Source organism: Lepidochelys kempii, chromosome 4 (assembly GCF_965140285.1).
Source record: "Lepidochelys kempii isolate rLepKem1 chromosome 4, rLepKem1.hap1, whole genome shotgun sequence".
Classification (NCBI taxonomy): Eukaryota; Metazoa; Chordata; order Testudines; family Cheloniidae; genus Lepidochelys; species Lepidochelys kempii.
The window spans coordinates 54,215,503-54,231,842 of record NC_136383.1 but is presented as its reverse complement, the minus strand read 5'-3'; the positions used below and the strand labels follow the sequence as shown (position 1 = coordinate 54,231,842).

The following is a 16,340-nucleotide window of genomic DNA, read 5'->3' as shown; positions in this document are numbered from 1 at the left end:
TTTCCCCCCTTTCTTTTCTCATTCTTCATGGTGCCGCGCATCTTCATGTGTATTCACCCTAACCAGGCTATTAGTTAAGATGCTATAGCTAACAATTTAAATGTAGCTAGCCCAAATTTCACATGCTGGTGGGAAATAGTGTTTCTGGCCGGATTTAGGGATCAAGCATAGCCCAGGTCACGACTCTTTCTTGAGTTTATTTTTGGACATATGTGCGGATCGGAGATTAAGTGACACATCCTCTCCTTCCACAGCTAGGAGCTTGGGCTTCAGAACCATCAGAGCTGATTTCTTAATAGGGGGAGATAGTCTCCCCACCCATTAAATACAATGCTTCAATCAAGTGGCACCTTCTTGGGAGCTCTAGAACCAACAGCTCTTTACAGTGACACAGAACAGCCTCTTTAAAACAAGACATGATTGATTAGTCAGCTGGAACAGTGTTTAGGAACATTAGATTAGAATGGTAAAGTAAAGCCTAGATGCACACAACCTCCCTGGGTTGACGCTCTGCACTGAGTCAGGAATCTTACTGCAGTCTGCTCAGACTTCCGTTCTTTGTCTCTAGTACCAATCATGCTGTTTTCACAAGTAGTGCCCCTTGGCCAGCAGTTGTTAAAAGTCAATGGTCCAATCATTAGTCTCCATTCACATACTGACAGTTCTTGATAGACTACGCATACTGACCCTGACATGCCTACTGACTCATGGCCAGTCACTTCCCTGATTATATACTGTGCCTGAGAAGAAATTAATCTCTTCACACCCAGTGGGTAGCAGTACAAAAGTGAATGGAGAAGCCAAGTCACATACATTGCATAAAAATAGGAACGTCCTACATTCTCCACAGTAACTATATTCAGTATCTTATGTCTGTACACTTGACTGGCATGCTATTTTGCTTTTACAGGCTGATGGATTTTACATGACAATCTTCTAAAACTTACAACATATGTTTGGATAACAGGGAACCATCCCTGCCTGATTCACCTGTAGTTGGTTTATTGTGGTACAAACAATGGTGACGCAACAGCCTTTCATTCATCTCTTGAACTAAATCCATGGTGGAAAGTAGCAGACACCCAAAGTGAGCTACATCTAAATGTGGGAATTCTTGGACAAAGACCAGAGTGATGTTCATTAATACCTTCTTAAGATATTTCCCAAAAGTGGCTAAAGGAGCTAAGCACCTAACTCCCTTTGAAAGTCACACATCCTTAGTCACTTTTGGAAGTCTCACCCCCAAAAAACATTTAATTAAAAAATAATAATCAAAATCACTGAATGAACATCACAACTGTACATCAGTAACATGGAAATGCTTATCTACGTCACAAGGGGCATAGGGGATTAACCAATATTTTTCCAGAACTCTGAAGATAATTTTAAGTATTTTATTCATTTTTATTCTTAAAGTAAATAAGAAAATCTTAGCACTTGGCAGAAAGTCTACAAGTTCTGGTTCTCAATGTTAAACAACTTGCATGATTACAAACCATGTGTTCTGGTGACATTCCAGAAGTAGCATCTTATATAGCTGTCATGATTACAAAGTTGTTCCATGGCTAAACCTATAGAAATAGAAAAATGGCACTTATGAAGTTGGAGATTCATAATTTTTGTAATAAAATACAAGCTTAACAAAATAATTTGTTCTAGATTTTGGAAAAACCAAATAAAATCAGTTACTTCTAAAACAATTTCAGTGAATGGAGAACACAGTAACCTTCCAACCACACACATACTACAAAACTAATGAGAAACTGCATGCTCCACTTAGAGGCACATCCATTTTCTTCTTAAAAGTCATTTATAGAAGAGTACATTGGTGATCTCTTCTTACATGCTGGATCCTTCTCAAGAAATTATAAGTTATTGAAGCATATTATAATGCGGTATCTCTGTATGTTCTGCAGAGTCCTTCACAATGTTTAATGTAGAAGGTTAACTATTAATTGCAAAATAATTGTTTGGAATTATTCCATCTTTAAAAAAAAAAAGCCACATGCCATGCATTTCCCTCCCCTGGATAATTGAAATGTTACCATTGCCTACTGACATTGAGAACCTGTTGGTATTTGGGGAGAATGGGCCACTGTAATATTCACACAATTGTTTGGTGCTCATTCATCCACAACTCAGAAGTATTTGTTGTTCCTGAAGACAGCATAAACTGCTCAGAGAATAAAGCAAGGTTTCAGAAAACTCATTAACAAATTGGTTAAACAACCTCAGCATGAGGTACATTACCCAAAGTTGTAACCTTGCACTGAGCAACAGGAAAGCATTAAGTACTGCGTATTAGTGCAATTTTCCATTCTGATTTTGCTTCATAGGTACCCTAAAGCTATTTATTGCAATCAAGCAGAAATTAAAGAGAAAGTATTTTATAAGCTAGTAAGTAGCCATCCAGAACCTAGCTGAGTTTACTCACTGAGCTTTGACTTAATCTCTTAAAGTTGCTGTGGGACACATGCACGGTTTTTTACTTCATTGCTTGTGCAGCAATTCCTCTCTCTCTCTCTCTCTCCTCCCCCCCCCCCTCCTGCTGACACACTCTATGCTGAGAGCTTGATATTTGTTCGTATTGCTGGCTAGCACGCAGTTGAAGGATGGAAGGGGCTGAGTGGTATAAGAAAGGGGTGGGAATAATGAAAAAACATGAACAGGACACACAATGTGTTTATGTACATACACAGCACTCAGACTAATAGCCTCACCCGATGAGCAATTTGAAAAAAAGCTTTAGACGTATTGTAAAATAAAACCAATTTTAACTTTTTAAAAACTTAATTATTGTGTTGGTGGGGAGAAGAGACAGAAGGAAAGAAAACAAAGTAACTGCAATCTGGAGGAAAGAAAGTTGCTAGGATTTGAAGTGACCTACTGGTTCTGTTGGCATACCAACGAAAGAGCTGTTCACTTGTGTGACTGACTTCTATAGCTGCCACAGTGTTAATCCCTTGGGCTTTTCTTCCATCTGATTCAATTCTTTCCCTGCCCCCATTGTTGAAGTATCGTTGTTACATCCCCTATTCAAATTGATAATTCAAGGGTTTGGGGCCAATTTTGCCAGTCAGCAGCTGAACTTTTTACCTTGTTGACTCTTAGTGTAATTCAGTATTTAAACTTGGCCCTATTTTTTTCTCATTGGGCCACATTATTTTCAACAAAGCATTTATATAGCTGAGGGAGGGGAGTTACAACTATCACCTGGCCAACGCTATAAAGTTCCAATGTGGGATAATTCTCAAAACCCTCATTTTCCACTCTGCGGTACCAGAAGTAACCAAACACTGCTTCAAATTTATCTTGTAGCAATACATACATGACATACTTTTCCATTTTTTATTTAATTCTGCACAGTGTAACAAAGCACTTTTTCACAACCCAAGTATTCAGGAAAGTTTACAATTGTATTTTGGTAGTTTGGAATTTAAAAAAAACCCTTCTCTCCATAGACACTGCAGTAAATCCAGCTTTACAGCAAATAACAGAAATATTTAAACAGCTGTATTGTTCAACCAAGAATTACTAACTACAAATCAAACAGTTCTCATCATTTAGGAAAAAATGCAGCAGTACAAAACATCTCTCTTTAGGCATCTTCACATCCTCCTCTTCTGTGTGCTTATATACAGAACTGTGAAAAGGAAGAAGTGAAACGTTATAAAATTCCATACATAAGGTGCCTTGTTTACCCTATCAATTAAATCAGGAAATGTAAAAGTTGAAGTTCCAACAGCAATATTACCTGAGTCAAACTACATATACATAGTTTCTATTTCAGTTTTCCTTGTTGAACACTTAGTTTAATATATTACTTTGTCAAATTGTGCCCCATAATAGATAGAGGATGTACAGATAGGTTCTATAATGTGACTGTTTCTAAAACCAATTTAATTGGAACTGCCTTCTGTGATGCCGAGGAGAGTCCTACCGGATTTTCAGGATGCATAGATTAAGGGTGTTAGAAATCAGTCTTGATCTGACAACAAAAGGTTCAGGATCCTCACTCCTTTTCATTTAAAACTTTTGCAAAGGTCACAGAAACCTATGAAGTAGTCTGTACATTCCACTTACTGGGCCAGTACCAGGGTGTCTTGTGATAAAAGGTTTCCTGCAAGTTTTTAGGAAAGGGTCTCCTTTGGGGCATAGGGAAAGGAGGAGGAAGCCATGATACTTGCAGCTTGGGTGACCAGTGTGTGAAATATTTCAGAATTAACTATGCTCTCAAACTGAGGTGTCTCATTTCTCAGCTCAACCTGTTTTCTAGAGTCTATCACAGCCCACCCAATAATGAGACGTGGGGTAAGACTTCTCGCTACCTCACCATCATCCAGATTCTTCCCTGAGCCTTTCAAACATGCTCTTATTTCCAAGTCTTTAAAAAAAAAAAAAAAAAAGGGCGGGGCGGGGGGAAAAGAGGTGAAATGGGGGCAAAAAACCCTTGACCATAGTTGCTTCAACCTCACCTATCCAAATTCTATAAGAGATGCCTGGCCAACCCTCAAGGTGACTTCTCTATTCTCAGCCTCCTATTAAGACAAAGACTGTCTAATTTCTCTCTTTCTCATGGGCTCTGTGCTCTTCTTGTTTTTCTCTTTCTGTCCTCGCCTGTGGATGTCCACAGAGTTCAGTTCCTGGCCCTCTCCTTTTTTCCTCTTCACATTTTGCTCCTGGGTGACTTCATCCATTCCTGTGCCTTCACTTCCCTTCTCTACACTGATTCTTCTGCACATGTGATCTCTGCCCCTCTGTTCATTCTTGAACCTTTGCCCACAACCACCTCCCAACCTCTCTTCCTGGCATTTCTTGCTACCAGGGTGAAAGGTATGCCTATATTACAAATACCTTCATCTCAAGGGGTTGGGTTACACTACCATTATCCCTCAATACAGTTAATTTTGTAGTGGGGATAGGACCATAACTGTCTTTGAACCACACTAAAATTTATCTATCTAGTTGCTTATACTCCACCTATTTCCATGGTAGCTGAGCCTTGGAAAGTCTCATTATAATGTGTCATGGGTCAGTGTTAACTATTGCAATCTTTTTGAATGAGAGTAAAGTCTTCACCTGTAAGCACAGTCTTAAATTATTAATAAGCTGCATCAGACAGTTAAGTTAGTCAACATTCAGTTTTGGACAATCAAACTGAGTGTATATGACAGTGCAATCAATATCCACAGAACCCTATAAATGTACACACTGCTTTACAGAACAAGACATGATAAGCTCTGTGAAACAAGGGACACCTAGATAGACAAGACAGGTCTGGTGAATGTTATTGATTGGCTGACTAAGAAAAGAAAGGGTCCTGTGATGGGTGGGTTAGAAGGAGGGATAGAAAAGAGAGGGTGCTTGGTAAAAGATAGGGAGAGGGGAAGGAGTCACAGGGATCAATAAGGAAGAGCATAGGACCAGAACAGCGGAGCAGGAGGAATGGTACAGATGGTAGGTAAAAGAAAGATTACGTAAGGCCTCTTGCAAGAGTAAAAAGTTTGAAATGGATGTGGCTGGAGACAGGCAGTCACCTAATTTTATTTTCATACATGCCTCAAATTAAAGATTCCATGCCAAAAAACAAAACCGAATCAAGAGTATTGCAGGGAGGGAGAGTTACCATTATTTCCTCGGATAAATGCATCCCCATATTTGTTCTTTAATTGACCATTTACATATTCTTCTGTCTGCTCCAGAGCTATGTTCATATACCCATCCAGGCAAGCCAGGACACCTGAAGACATTAACAAGTTTTTTAAAATTTAAAAAACAAAACAAAAAATTAGATTTAAAAAATCAGGGTAAACATAAATCTGACAGTTTTTTATTCTTCAAACACAACTCAAACCTCTCTTTCTAGATAAACTGCTCTGATTAACTGAAACATACAGTCTCCTCTAAGCCAATTAAAAAGCAGGTCAACAATGGTACAATGAAAAATTGTCACCATATCCTCATCATCCATCAGGTAGTGATTAAATCTTCATCAATCGCTCCGTAAATGAAAAATATTGCTTGTGATAAAACAGAACTCTGTCACAAGATCAATGGCTTCTGCTCTGAAAGTTGAAAATGGTGCAATTCATTTATGTATTAGCAAGAGATGAGTGGTCCTTAATATTCTACAGAAGAGCCCCATGTATTAGAAAGGAACTGGGCACACTGAATTTAGCTAGAAAAATGAATGGAAAGTCTATATTAAAGAGGTTGAGTTTTTTATCTAAATGACATGTCAGAGACATCATGGTGTTTAAGGCCAGAAGGGACAACCAGATCATCTAGTCTGACCTTCTGTATATCACAGACCACCAACATTCCCCATCACTGGCACTAAACTGAAATTAGATGAAAGTATTATAGACCACAGGAGATTAGACTATTATGTGCCACAGGCAGAGAACAGAAGGGACTGAGGTGCACCAGAGCCCAAGGTCCCACACAATGGCAGGGAAATGATTAAGTGAGATATATCCAGATAACTGTGGCAAATGATCCACACCCACATGCTGCAGAGAAAAGCAAAAAACCTCCAAAGTCACTGCCAATCTGACCTGGGGGAAAATTCCTTCATGACCCCTCAAACAAAGACCAGTTAAACCCTAAGCAGGTAAGCAAAAACCAGCCAGCCAAGGAGCAGAGAGTAAGCAAGCTCGGTGCCTCTCAGAGCCCTGGTCCCCCTTGTCCAATGTCCCATTTCCAGCCATGCCCATCCCACAAGCTTCAGAGAAAGGAGATTTAAAAACAACAACAAACAGAAGATATGAGGTTTGTGGGGTTTTGAATCCCTTCCTGACTCCTGCAGGTGGCTGGCTGAAATCCTGAAGCATGAGCTTTTATGAACATAAAACAAGCTGGAAATAAGCCTCAGGACTCTTGGGTCCTACCCCCTACCATCACAAGCTACCCCGTCTTACAATCACACTCAAATTTGTCCATCTCTTTCTTAAAACTCATTAAGTCGTTTGGCCCCACAACTCCTATGGGAGGGTGATCCAGAACCTCACTCCTGTGATAGTTACAAGCCTTCTTCTAATTTCCAGCCTGTATTTGTTCACAGCCAGTTTATAGCCATTTGTTCTTGTGCCAACATTCACAGATTCTAAGGCCAGAAAGGACCATTTGTGACAATCTAGTCTGACCTCTGGTATAGCACAGGCCATAGAACTTTCCCAAAATAATTCCTTGAGCAGATCTTTTAGAACATCCAATCTTCATTTAAAAATAGTCAGTGATGGAGACTCCACCATGACCCTTAGTAAATTGTTCCAAAGGTTAATTGCTCTCCCCACTGAAAATTTACACCTTATTTAAAGTCAGGGATAGCGAGGTGTATGGGCCCATGGTGCCTGGCCTCCAGGAATATTCAGGGCTGGGGGCCCTGCTCCACCAATGTTTGGAGCTGGGTCTCTCCCCCTCGGAGCATCCCCCCCACAAGCCCCGGGAGCGTCCCTGCCTGAATGAAAGCGGTGCGGCTCTCCCTTGCCTGCCTGCACTGGTGGCTGCTCCTGCTGCCTAAGGCTACAGCACAAGAGCAGAGCTGGCGGCAGGCTGAGGCAGCTGGCTGTTGCTGAATCTCAGGAGGGGAAGAGGGAGAAGGCATGGAGTGGACCTCACTCACCTCAGCAGCTGCTGTGGCTTCAATGAGTGTTTGATCCTGTTATCAGCACCGCCCTGCCACCATTCCTGCCCAACGCTGGGCAAGGGGCAGCCCCATCCCCCACCCCCAGTGAGGCTATGGTGAGGGGCAGCAGGGGAGGAAGGAAGCCACATGTGATGGCAGTCCCCTCCCTTAAGTGCTGCACCCCACCACCCCCTCCCAGAGCCTGCACCCGCACCCCTTTCCCACACCCCCCCTCCAGGCCCCAAACTCCCTCCCAGAACCTGCACCCCCTTCCTAAGCACCCCTCCCACCCCCAAACTCCCTCCCAGAGCCTGCACCCCTCACCCCCTCTTGCATCCCCTGCCCTACCCCAACCCCCATCCCCTTCCCACACACCTTCTCCTACCCCAAAACTCCCTCCAAGAGCCTTCACCCCATACCCACTCCTGCACCCCACCCTCTGCCCCAGCCCAGAGCCTGCACCCAGCACCCAAACTCCATCTGAGAGCCCGCACCCCAGACTCCATCCCAGAGCCCAACCTCTCAACTGTCCTATGCCCCAATCCCCTGCCCCAGCCAAGGGCCTGTACCTCAGACCTCCTCCCCCGACCCAAACTCCCTTGCAGAGCATTAGGCAGGTGGGGGGGGGCGGAGTTAAGGGGGGAGCCCTCTGGGCCTTCTGGGCACCACCAAAATTTCTACAAACCTGACGCCCGTTTCCAGTCTGAATTTGTTCAATTTCAACTTCTAGCCATTGAATCATGTTATACCTTTCTCTGCTAGAGAGAAAAGCCCATTATTAAATATTTGCTCCCTAGGTAGATTCTTATAGACTGTAACCAAGTCATCCCTTAACCTTCTCTTTTCCATGATAAATAGATTGAGCTCTTTTAGTTTATCATTATAAGGCATGTTTTCTAATCCTTTAATCATTCTCCTGGCTCTTCTTCCCCTCCAATTTATCACCATCCTTCCTGAATTGTGGGCATCAGAACTATACACCAGTGCTAAATACAGATGTAAAATAATCTCTTTTATCTTACTCAAGATTCCCATGCTTGTGTGTCCCAGGATCACATTAGCTCTTTTGTCCACAGTGGGAGTTCATGTTCAGCTGATTATCCACTAGAATCCCCAAATCTTTTTCAGAGTCAATGCTTCATGTGATTGAGTTCTCCATCTGTAAGTATGGCCTACATTCTTTGTTACCAGATGTATACACTTATATTTATCTGTATTAAAACACACTGTCTGCTTGTGCATAGTTTACCAAGTAATCTAGATCGTTCTGACTCAGTGACCTGTCCTCGTCATGATTTACTGTTTCCCCAATTCTTGTCATCTGCAAACTTTATCAGTGATAATTTTATGTTTTTTTCCAAGTCACTGATCAAGATGTTAAATAGTGTAGGGCCAAGAACTGATCCCTGCACGATCCCATGGGAAAAACACCTACATGATGATGATATCCCATCTACAGTTACATTCTGAGACCTATCATTGAGCTAGTTTTTAATCCATTTAATGTGTGCCATGTTAATTTTATATCATTCTAATTTTTTTTAAAACAAAATGTCATGTGGTACCAAGTCTGATGCCTAACAGAAGTCTAAGTATATTATGTCAACACTATTACCTTTGTCAACCAAACTTGTAATCTGATCAAAAAAATATCAACTTAGTTTGACGGGATCAATTTTCCATAAACCCATGTTAATTTGCATTAATTACACTCTTTCTGTTAGGTTTTTTTAAATTAATCAAGCCCTGTATCAGCCTCTCCATTATCTTGGCTGAGACTGATGTCAGGCTGACAGGTCTATAATTACCCGGGTCATCCCAATCACCTTTTTAAAAACGGCATAACATTAGCTTTCTTCCAGCCTTCTGGAACTTCCCCAGTGATCCAAGTCTTATTGAAAAGTAACATTAACGGTCCAGAGGTCACCTCAGACAGCTTAGTCCTTTAGTTTAAATAAATAACTTCAATATCCATGAAGTGATCACCTTAATATAGGATAGCATAATACCCCATAGTATGCCACATTTTATAACAATTTTGATCTACAATATCTTTAAAGAAAAAACTTTTTTGACTGGCAGCTGTTATCTTCATGCTATAAATTACACATTTCAATAAACTTCTCAACATTTTTCTTGAACACAACTCAGCTAAAATTGTAGTAACTGACCTATTTACTTTTAAAAATACTATACATTTTTATTTCAAGATAATTAAGTTTGCAATATTTTAAAATGCACACATTTTTAAACATGCCACAGGCATCGATTTTCCAAAATAGTTATACAGTTTAGTTACTGGATCACGAAGAAAAATTCCCTGCCCTTTAGTACTTTATTTTCTTGAATTTAAACAAATGAATACAAAACCAATGTTGCTTTTAAAAAAATAAATAACCTCTTTTCCCACTTTTCTCTTAGTCCTCTTCTGCACTGCACTCTATATACAGAATGCACTTTCTGAGCTGGTCCACTAAGCCCCTTAAATCCCTCCTCAAGATCTGCTTCTTTTGTGACACCCATGAATCCCAGTTTCTTCAAAAGAGCTCCACCAGCATGGAACTCAAGGCAGGATTAGGATTTTAGCCATCTACTTATGTATTCTGTTTACTTAATAAACAAATTGTTCATTTATGTAGAGGGAAGGGGTTTAATGTTGGGAGGAACAGGTGCTAGGGACACTAGAACTGAAGCTTGAGGATAATTTGAAGAACTATTTAAAAAAAATTTTTTTTTGTTAAAACACACTGAATTTGCAACTAGTAAGATGTGTGCCTTGTCACACTGGCCTTTTTGTATGTTGTATCCTTTCCCCTACTACTCATCATTTTTGTTGTCTTAGACTGTATTCTTTAGGGTTGGGACTATGCTTTCCTCTGGGATCGGAAAGCATCTGGTACTTTTTGGGTTCTAAATAATTATTATAATTTAACTGTATAACTGTCTGGATTAAAGAACAGCAATGTGGAAAAACAGTCCAGTTTGATTCTCCTCTAGCACATATCCCCACATCTCAGCAGTGCTACTGTAAGATCTTCCATTAAATAACTGGGAATTTGAACTCTCCTGCCAACTTCTATGGTCTTAGGATCACATTTTCCTAAGTGTTTTTCTTTCTTCTCTTTCCACACAAATAGGAGAAATTGACTGACTACACACAAAGTGCTGTTAACTGCACGAAATAAACAAAATGAAAGGTTTTCCCCCCTCTGATCTCTGTTTTAGTAATCTCAGGAATTACTTTTAACAATAGCAGGTAAAAAATAATTTCACACAAGTGAGACTAAAGTTGACTACATACCCTTTAAAAATATCACTCAGTATGCCTTAAATGGCAGTGTTTTCACAGCCTTTTTTGTTACTAGTATGCGTTCAGGCTTATTTCATTCTCTCTTCTTCCCCCTTGTATTTTTCCACTCTACTAACAGGACTGGCATAAAATGTTATCATTACCCAACCTCCTATTTACATTTTAAATGTATATATACACACACACAGAGGCAAGCAAGTCACACACTGTAATTTACCAAATATGGTTTGTGCTTTTTCATGGCCTCTTTCCTTAAATGTGGCATTCACTTGGCACAGAATTGAGACATTTTTTATATACAGTCATATCTGCATTAGGTGATATTTGTCAAAAAAGTACAATTAGCAACATGGCCTAGAAACAGAAGTAGATAAATTTGTTGACAAATTTGTAACAAGAGTTTGGAATCCTTTTTGAACAAAAAGTTTTAAGGAATTTCACAAATCTAGCTTACATTATAGTTTCATGTACTATAATAAATCCCTAAGTAAATTTTCCTCACCACAACACATGCGCTATTCTCTCAAACAGTGTACAATGAAGTCAGCTGAGTTATACCTATGTAAAAACTGGTGTGATCAGTATCTGGCCCATAACATTTAAATATTTGAAGCACTCAGTAAAATAGTTTTGGGCCAGATACTGATCACACCAGTTTTTACATAGGTATAACTCAGCTGACTTCACTTTACAGCCAGTCCCCTCTTCCTCACTGAAAGCAAGCAGTGAGATATAAACCTCTGATGACACTGCTTTAAAAAAAAAAAAAAAAAAAAATCAGGGAGCCAACAGACCTATTCTGGTTGAAGTCACGCTGGTACACTCGACCTGTAAGAGAAGATTCTCCTTGATAATCCTATGAGAGGATAAGTCCATGACTAACTTGGATTTTCAAAAGCATTTAAGGGATGTTAGAACAAGAATCCCACTTAGAGCCATTAGAACTTTTGCTCCTACATTACTTAGGTTCTTTTAAAAAAAAATCCCACTCTGAGGCCTCAATCCAACATTTAAACATATGCATAACTCAAGGGGATTCGAAATTTCTATCCTGGAAGCCTACACTGCTTCTTTCAAGACCACTGACCTAGACAAATTGTTTTAATCAAAAAAACACGTTTTTTTTTTCCCCCATCAGCAATTTGTCCAGACTTATTTATTTAACATTATGCCACCCTTTCCCAAATCTAAAATTGGCTATTCTAACACTTCAGATCACTGCACTACTAACTGGGATCCCCAGTTCAAGATTCCCAACCAAAATTCTCTCTGGAGCTTACGTAAATCACTAAAATGAACATGTCACTCTGGGGCCACAGTATACAGGAATTGCACCAGTCACAACATGAACTTGAGAATCCAACTTAAGCTATTATTACTATAGAAATAATTCCTGATACATGCAAGCCACCATATGAACACAGCCTCAGAAAGCAAATACAGGTACCAAGAAATTAACATTCCTGCAAAGTTCTCTTGCTTTTATTAGTTATGGAACAGTCATTGTTTTAAAGTTAAGCATTGGGGGAGGAAGGGACAAATACAAACAGTGAGAATGTAGACATTCATTATGAGAGAGAGTGGGGAGAACTTACCTCGATAATCAACTCCAGAATTTAACTTTACAACAACAGGCCTTCCTATAATTTGTTTTAAGAAGTCACTAGGGGTTTGCTTCCGGAGACTCATTGTGATAGTCCTGGTGGGCTGGGAGGGAAAAAATATTTAGATAAATAACCCAAATACAGATCTTAAAACATATATTCAACTAAGACAGGCAGTCTTGTGGCTCTCAAAGTGTTTAGCAGGGAAAAAATATCAAAATGGATAAACGTGAAATCTGCAGAAAAAGAGGACAGACTTAAAACTGCAGTTCCACAGCCATAGCATGAAACATTCCATTTAACTTTTTGCAGTTTCTGAAATTCTTAATAGGAATCCTCATATGTTTTTCTGTTAAACATCTGTTCACCATGCTGTGCCTCTTGCAAACTTCCAATGTAGCCAGCAAAGGCTTTTCTTTTCCATAACACCTTTCGTTACAGCAGCTTTACTTGAATTATGGAATCAAGAATAGTTAATGAGTGTTTCATATCTAAAAAAAAAAAATACAGTTATATGCAGACTGCTATGTTAAAATGGAAAGAGCAAGGAGACTGTGTTAAAAGTAAAATTCTGGCCACGATTCTGATCTTAGTTACACTAATGAAAGTCAAGAATAATTTGGCTGAAGTCATTCTCTCAAACTTAATGAAGTTACACACTGGTGTGAGAGTTCAGAATAGAGCCACTGTATATCATGTACACAACATATAGAAATAATCTGTACATGAGTATGTATTGTGCATGCTTTAGATTCAGTTAAAAACATACTGAGAACTGATCTGTATTATCAACTCATCTACAAAGTTTCACTTTTAGAAACAAAGCTAACAGCAGCAAATAAAACTACTAAAACAAAACTCTAAACATATTTTAACAAAACTAAAAACAGAAGAAACATTTTAAAGACGTTTTTATACAAAAGACCAAAGTAGTATCTGAACATGACTATTCACTTTACTGACTTTTACTTTAAAAATAAATAAATAAAAAGCAAAAGTAGTTTCTAAAACTAATGTCTAGCATCACACACAGCCTACATGAACCACCTAGCTCCCCCCACAAAGGCTCAGGTTTAGTATACTAGTTTTTCCAATATAAAGACTTCCACAGAATGGGGAGCAAGAAGGAAGAGAGAATGCAAAAGTTAGCATGTCAGAGTCCTGGATGTGCAGAAGCTTTTCTTAATGGATTTAATATTACTGCAATGGGCACAATGGTAAAATCAGTATGGTGTGTCTGCAAATGCATGTATATATCTTTTATTAGAGGAAAGGCCACAATTTTAGGTCTACCAGCATGTTATTTTACTTGCTGACATTAAGTTCACTGCTAATTTTCAGTATGATGTAAATTCAACAATCAAGTTTTAGAACTCATTAAAAATATTACATAAGTTTACACTGGAAAGTCTACTCAGGAACACTCCCACATTATTATTTGTAAAAAGAAAAGGAGTACTTGTGGCACCTTAGAGACTAACAAATTTATTTGAGCATAAGCTTTCGTGAGCTACAGCTCACTTCATTGGAGCTGTAGCTCACGAAAGCTTATGCTCAAATAAATTTGTTAGTCTCTAAGGTGCCACAAGTACTCCTTTTCTTTTTGCGAATACAGACTAACAAGGCTGCTACTCTGAAACCTATTATTATTTGTATTATACTAGCATCTAGAGATCCCAACTGAATTTGGAGCTCCATTATGCTATGCACGGTACAAACTATACTGTAAGGGAAAGTCCCCGAAAACTTACAATCTAAATATACAAGACAGCCAATTTGTATTAACACCATAAGCAATCTGATCATTTTTAGGGAAGTAATCAGAAAAGACAGCTGTTCATTCTGGTTCAGCATGATTTCTAAATGTAGATTACAGGTCCTTCTATCACAGTGTAACAGCATCTTGCCATACTATTTTCAATTACCCACATTAACCATTGGACAGCCATACTCAGAAAAACTTACCACTTTCACATGTTTTAAACGTAGTAGTCAATTAAAAGTATGAATTGTCCTGGGTCATTGTACTTCTTCAGTAGTCAGAATACATATTATTCAGTCTATTCTTATATCTGGGCTAGGTTTTTGTATGTGAATTCTAATATCCCTTTTCTACTTCTCAACTTCTAAATGAGTTAAGACATGACCAGCAACTCTGTAAAACTGTTTCTCAGCTTCCAGGGCAGAAGGATAGGACTAGTAAGCCATAGAACCTTGACTGAAGCCAATGGTGTAAAATGACTTTATTGATCGAAGATGAAGGCCGAACACCTTAATTTTAATTCCTAGGTCTTTGAGATAACACTTCTCTATTAGATGGGGGGGTGGAGGGGAGATGTCAAACTTTTGTACCATGTGGACGGCATAGTGTTTCATGAACCACTTCCCTTTCTGTTGCGATTACACACCATCATCTGTGTGTCAACTATAGCAAAAGATAAAGAAAAAAATACTGAGTGTATTTAATGTATTTTAACAGTCTAAGGGCTGGTGTGCACTTGAAAGTAAGGTTGACTTAACTATGTTACTCAGTTCTGTGTGGCTCAGGGACACAGAATCTTTAAATGTGTAGATTTGTCAACATCAAGCAAACTCTGTGATATACAAATAAATACAAATAAGATAAAGATCCAACAAAACTTCCTTACTTTATATAAAAATGCATAACAGCATCACAAGGGAAGCAGTAGAGACCCCATTGATTAAAAGATTTTAAAAGTTCTTAAGAATATTGCCGAGGTAACAATTTTGCATTACATGAATAGGCACATGTATTGGCTTACTTTTTCATCTCTCATTTAGGATACTTCAGATCAGAAATGGTAATGCAGATTTTAATGGGACTTTACACATTGTCACTCATCTAGTAACAGTTACATTGAATTTAGGTGCACCACATAGAAAACTCCCAGCAAATGGAACAAGCTATGAAAAATAAAGACTATATGTAAAAATACCAGCCAAAGGCTGACACTGCAACAGCTCAGAAATAGAGAAGAGAATCCCAAGCGAGAACAGCCGCCCCTGGTGGGCACGGGGTGGTGATGGACTTGGGCAGGCTCTACTACCCACTATCCACCCTGCTTCGTGGGCTGCTCCACCCCACTTAGTTAGATCCTTTCTGGGCTTCACAATGGAGGGGAGCAAAAGGGCCTGTGCAAAGCCAAACGCTATGACGGGATGCAGCTACCGTCCAACCCTCCCTGGAAGTTACTGGGGCTCCCCTCGCTGTTAGTGCGCCCAGCCCTACACCCCTCGCTCGGGACACGCAGCTCCCTCCAACCCAACAGGGCTGCAAGCAGCGGTAGCAGGCCCGGGGCGTTGAATTCAGCTGTGGAACCGCTGCCCAATCAGCCCCGCCGCGCCCCCCAAGCTGGGATTTTACTCCCAGCCCCAGCGGCTGCTCGGGCCGTCTTCGGGCAAGGGCCCGGCGCGGAGCCGCACGCGCCTTTCGCTGCAGCAAGATCCTCCCGCCCCCCGGACCGCGCGGGGCCCCGGCGCACGCAGGGAGCGAGGGGCAGAGGAGCCGCGCCCCGGCTGCGCGCGGCGGCCCCGACCACGTGGAGCCCGTGCGGACACAGCGGCCTGGCGCGCGGCGGCCACCCCCCCGCTGCCCCGAGCTCCGCGCACCCACCTCGCTCGCTCACCCGCGCCCTGCCCGCCGGCGGCCACTCACTCGGCCAGTTCCCAAGCGAAGCGAGGGACTGGCAGCGCTCGCAACCAATCAACGCCCCCTCCCAGACTTCCGGCTCCGCTACGGTCAGGTGGCTGAGCCAAAACACCCAACAAACTGAGCGCG

The 16,340-nt window shown here is 40.5% G+C and overlaps 1 protein-coding gene across 4 annotated transcripts; it reads right to left on the bottom strand.

Moving 5' to 3' along the window:
- Positions 1–1,372: 1,372 nt before the first annotated feature.
- On the bottom strand, positions 1,373–16,290 carry LSM6 (LSM6 homolog, U6 small nuclear RNA and mRNA degradation associated). 4 transcript variants are annotated; one of them, XM_073341290.2, is made up of 4 exons: positions 16,189–16,290; positions 12,533–12,644; positions 5,627–5,740; positions 1,373–3,643 (listed from the first exon to the last, which is right to left on the bottom strand). In XM_073341290.2, the coding sequence occupies exons 2-4, from the start codon at positions 12,624–12,626 to the stop codon at positions 3,609–3,611; spliced, it is 243 nt and encodes an 80-aa protein (XP_073197391.1). In that variant the 5' UTR covers positions 12,627–12,644; positions 16,189–16,290; the 3' UTR covers positions 1,373–3,608. The 4 variants fall into 4 exon arrangements, with proteins under 4 accessions (XP_073197391.1, XP_073197390.1, XP_073197389.1 ...); XM_073341289.2 differs by having other exon boundaries at positions 16,176–16,283; XM_073341288.2 differs by lacking the exon at positions 16,189–16,290 and adding an exon at positions 15,325–15,466.
- Between the last annotated feature and the right edge of the window lie 50 nt (positions 16,291–16,340).

Excerpts from the sequence above, each read along its gene's own strand:
- LSM6 (XM_073341287.2), bottom strand. The coding sequence starts at position 14,917 with ATGAAACACTATGCCGTCCACATG. Across the intron at positions 12,645-14,893 it reads AACACTATGCCGTCCACATG|CCCACCAGGACTATCACAAT; the intron begins GTACAAAAGTTT and ends TTTCCCTCCCAG. Across the intron at positions 3,644-5,626 it reads ATTTATCCGAGGAAATAATG|TTCTGTATATAAGCACACAG; the intron begins GTAACTCTCCCT and ends TCCTTTTCACAG.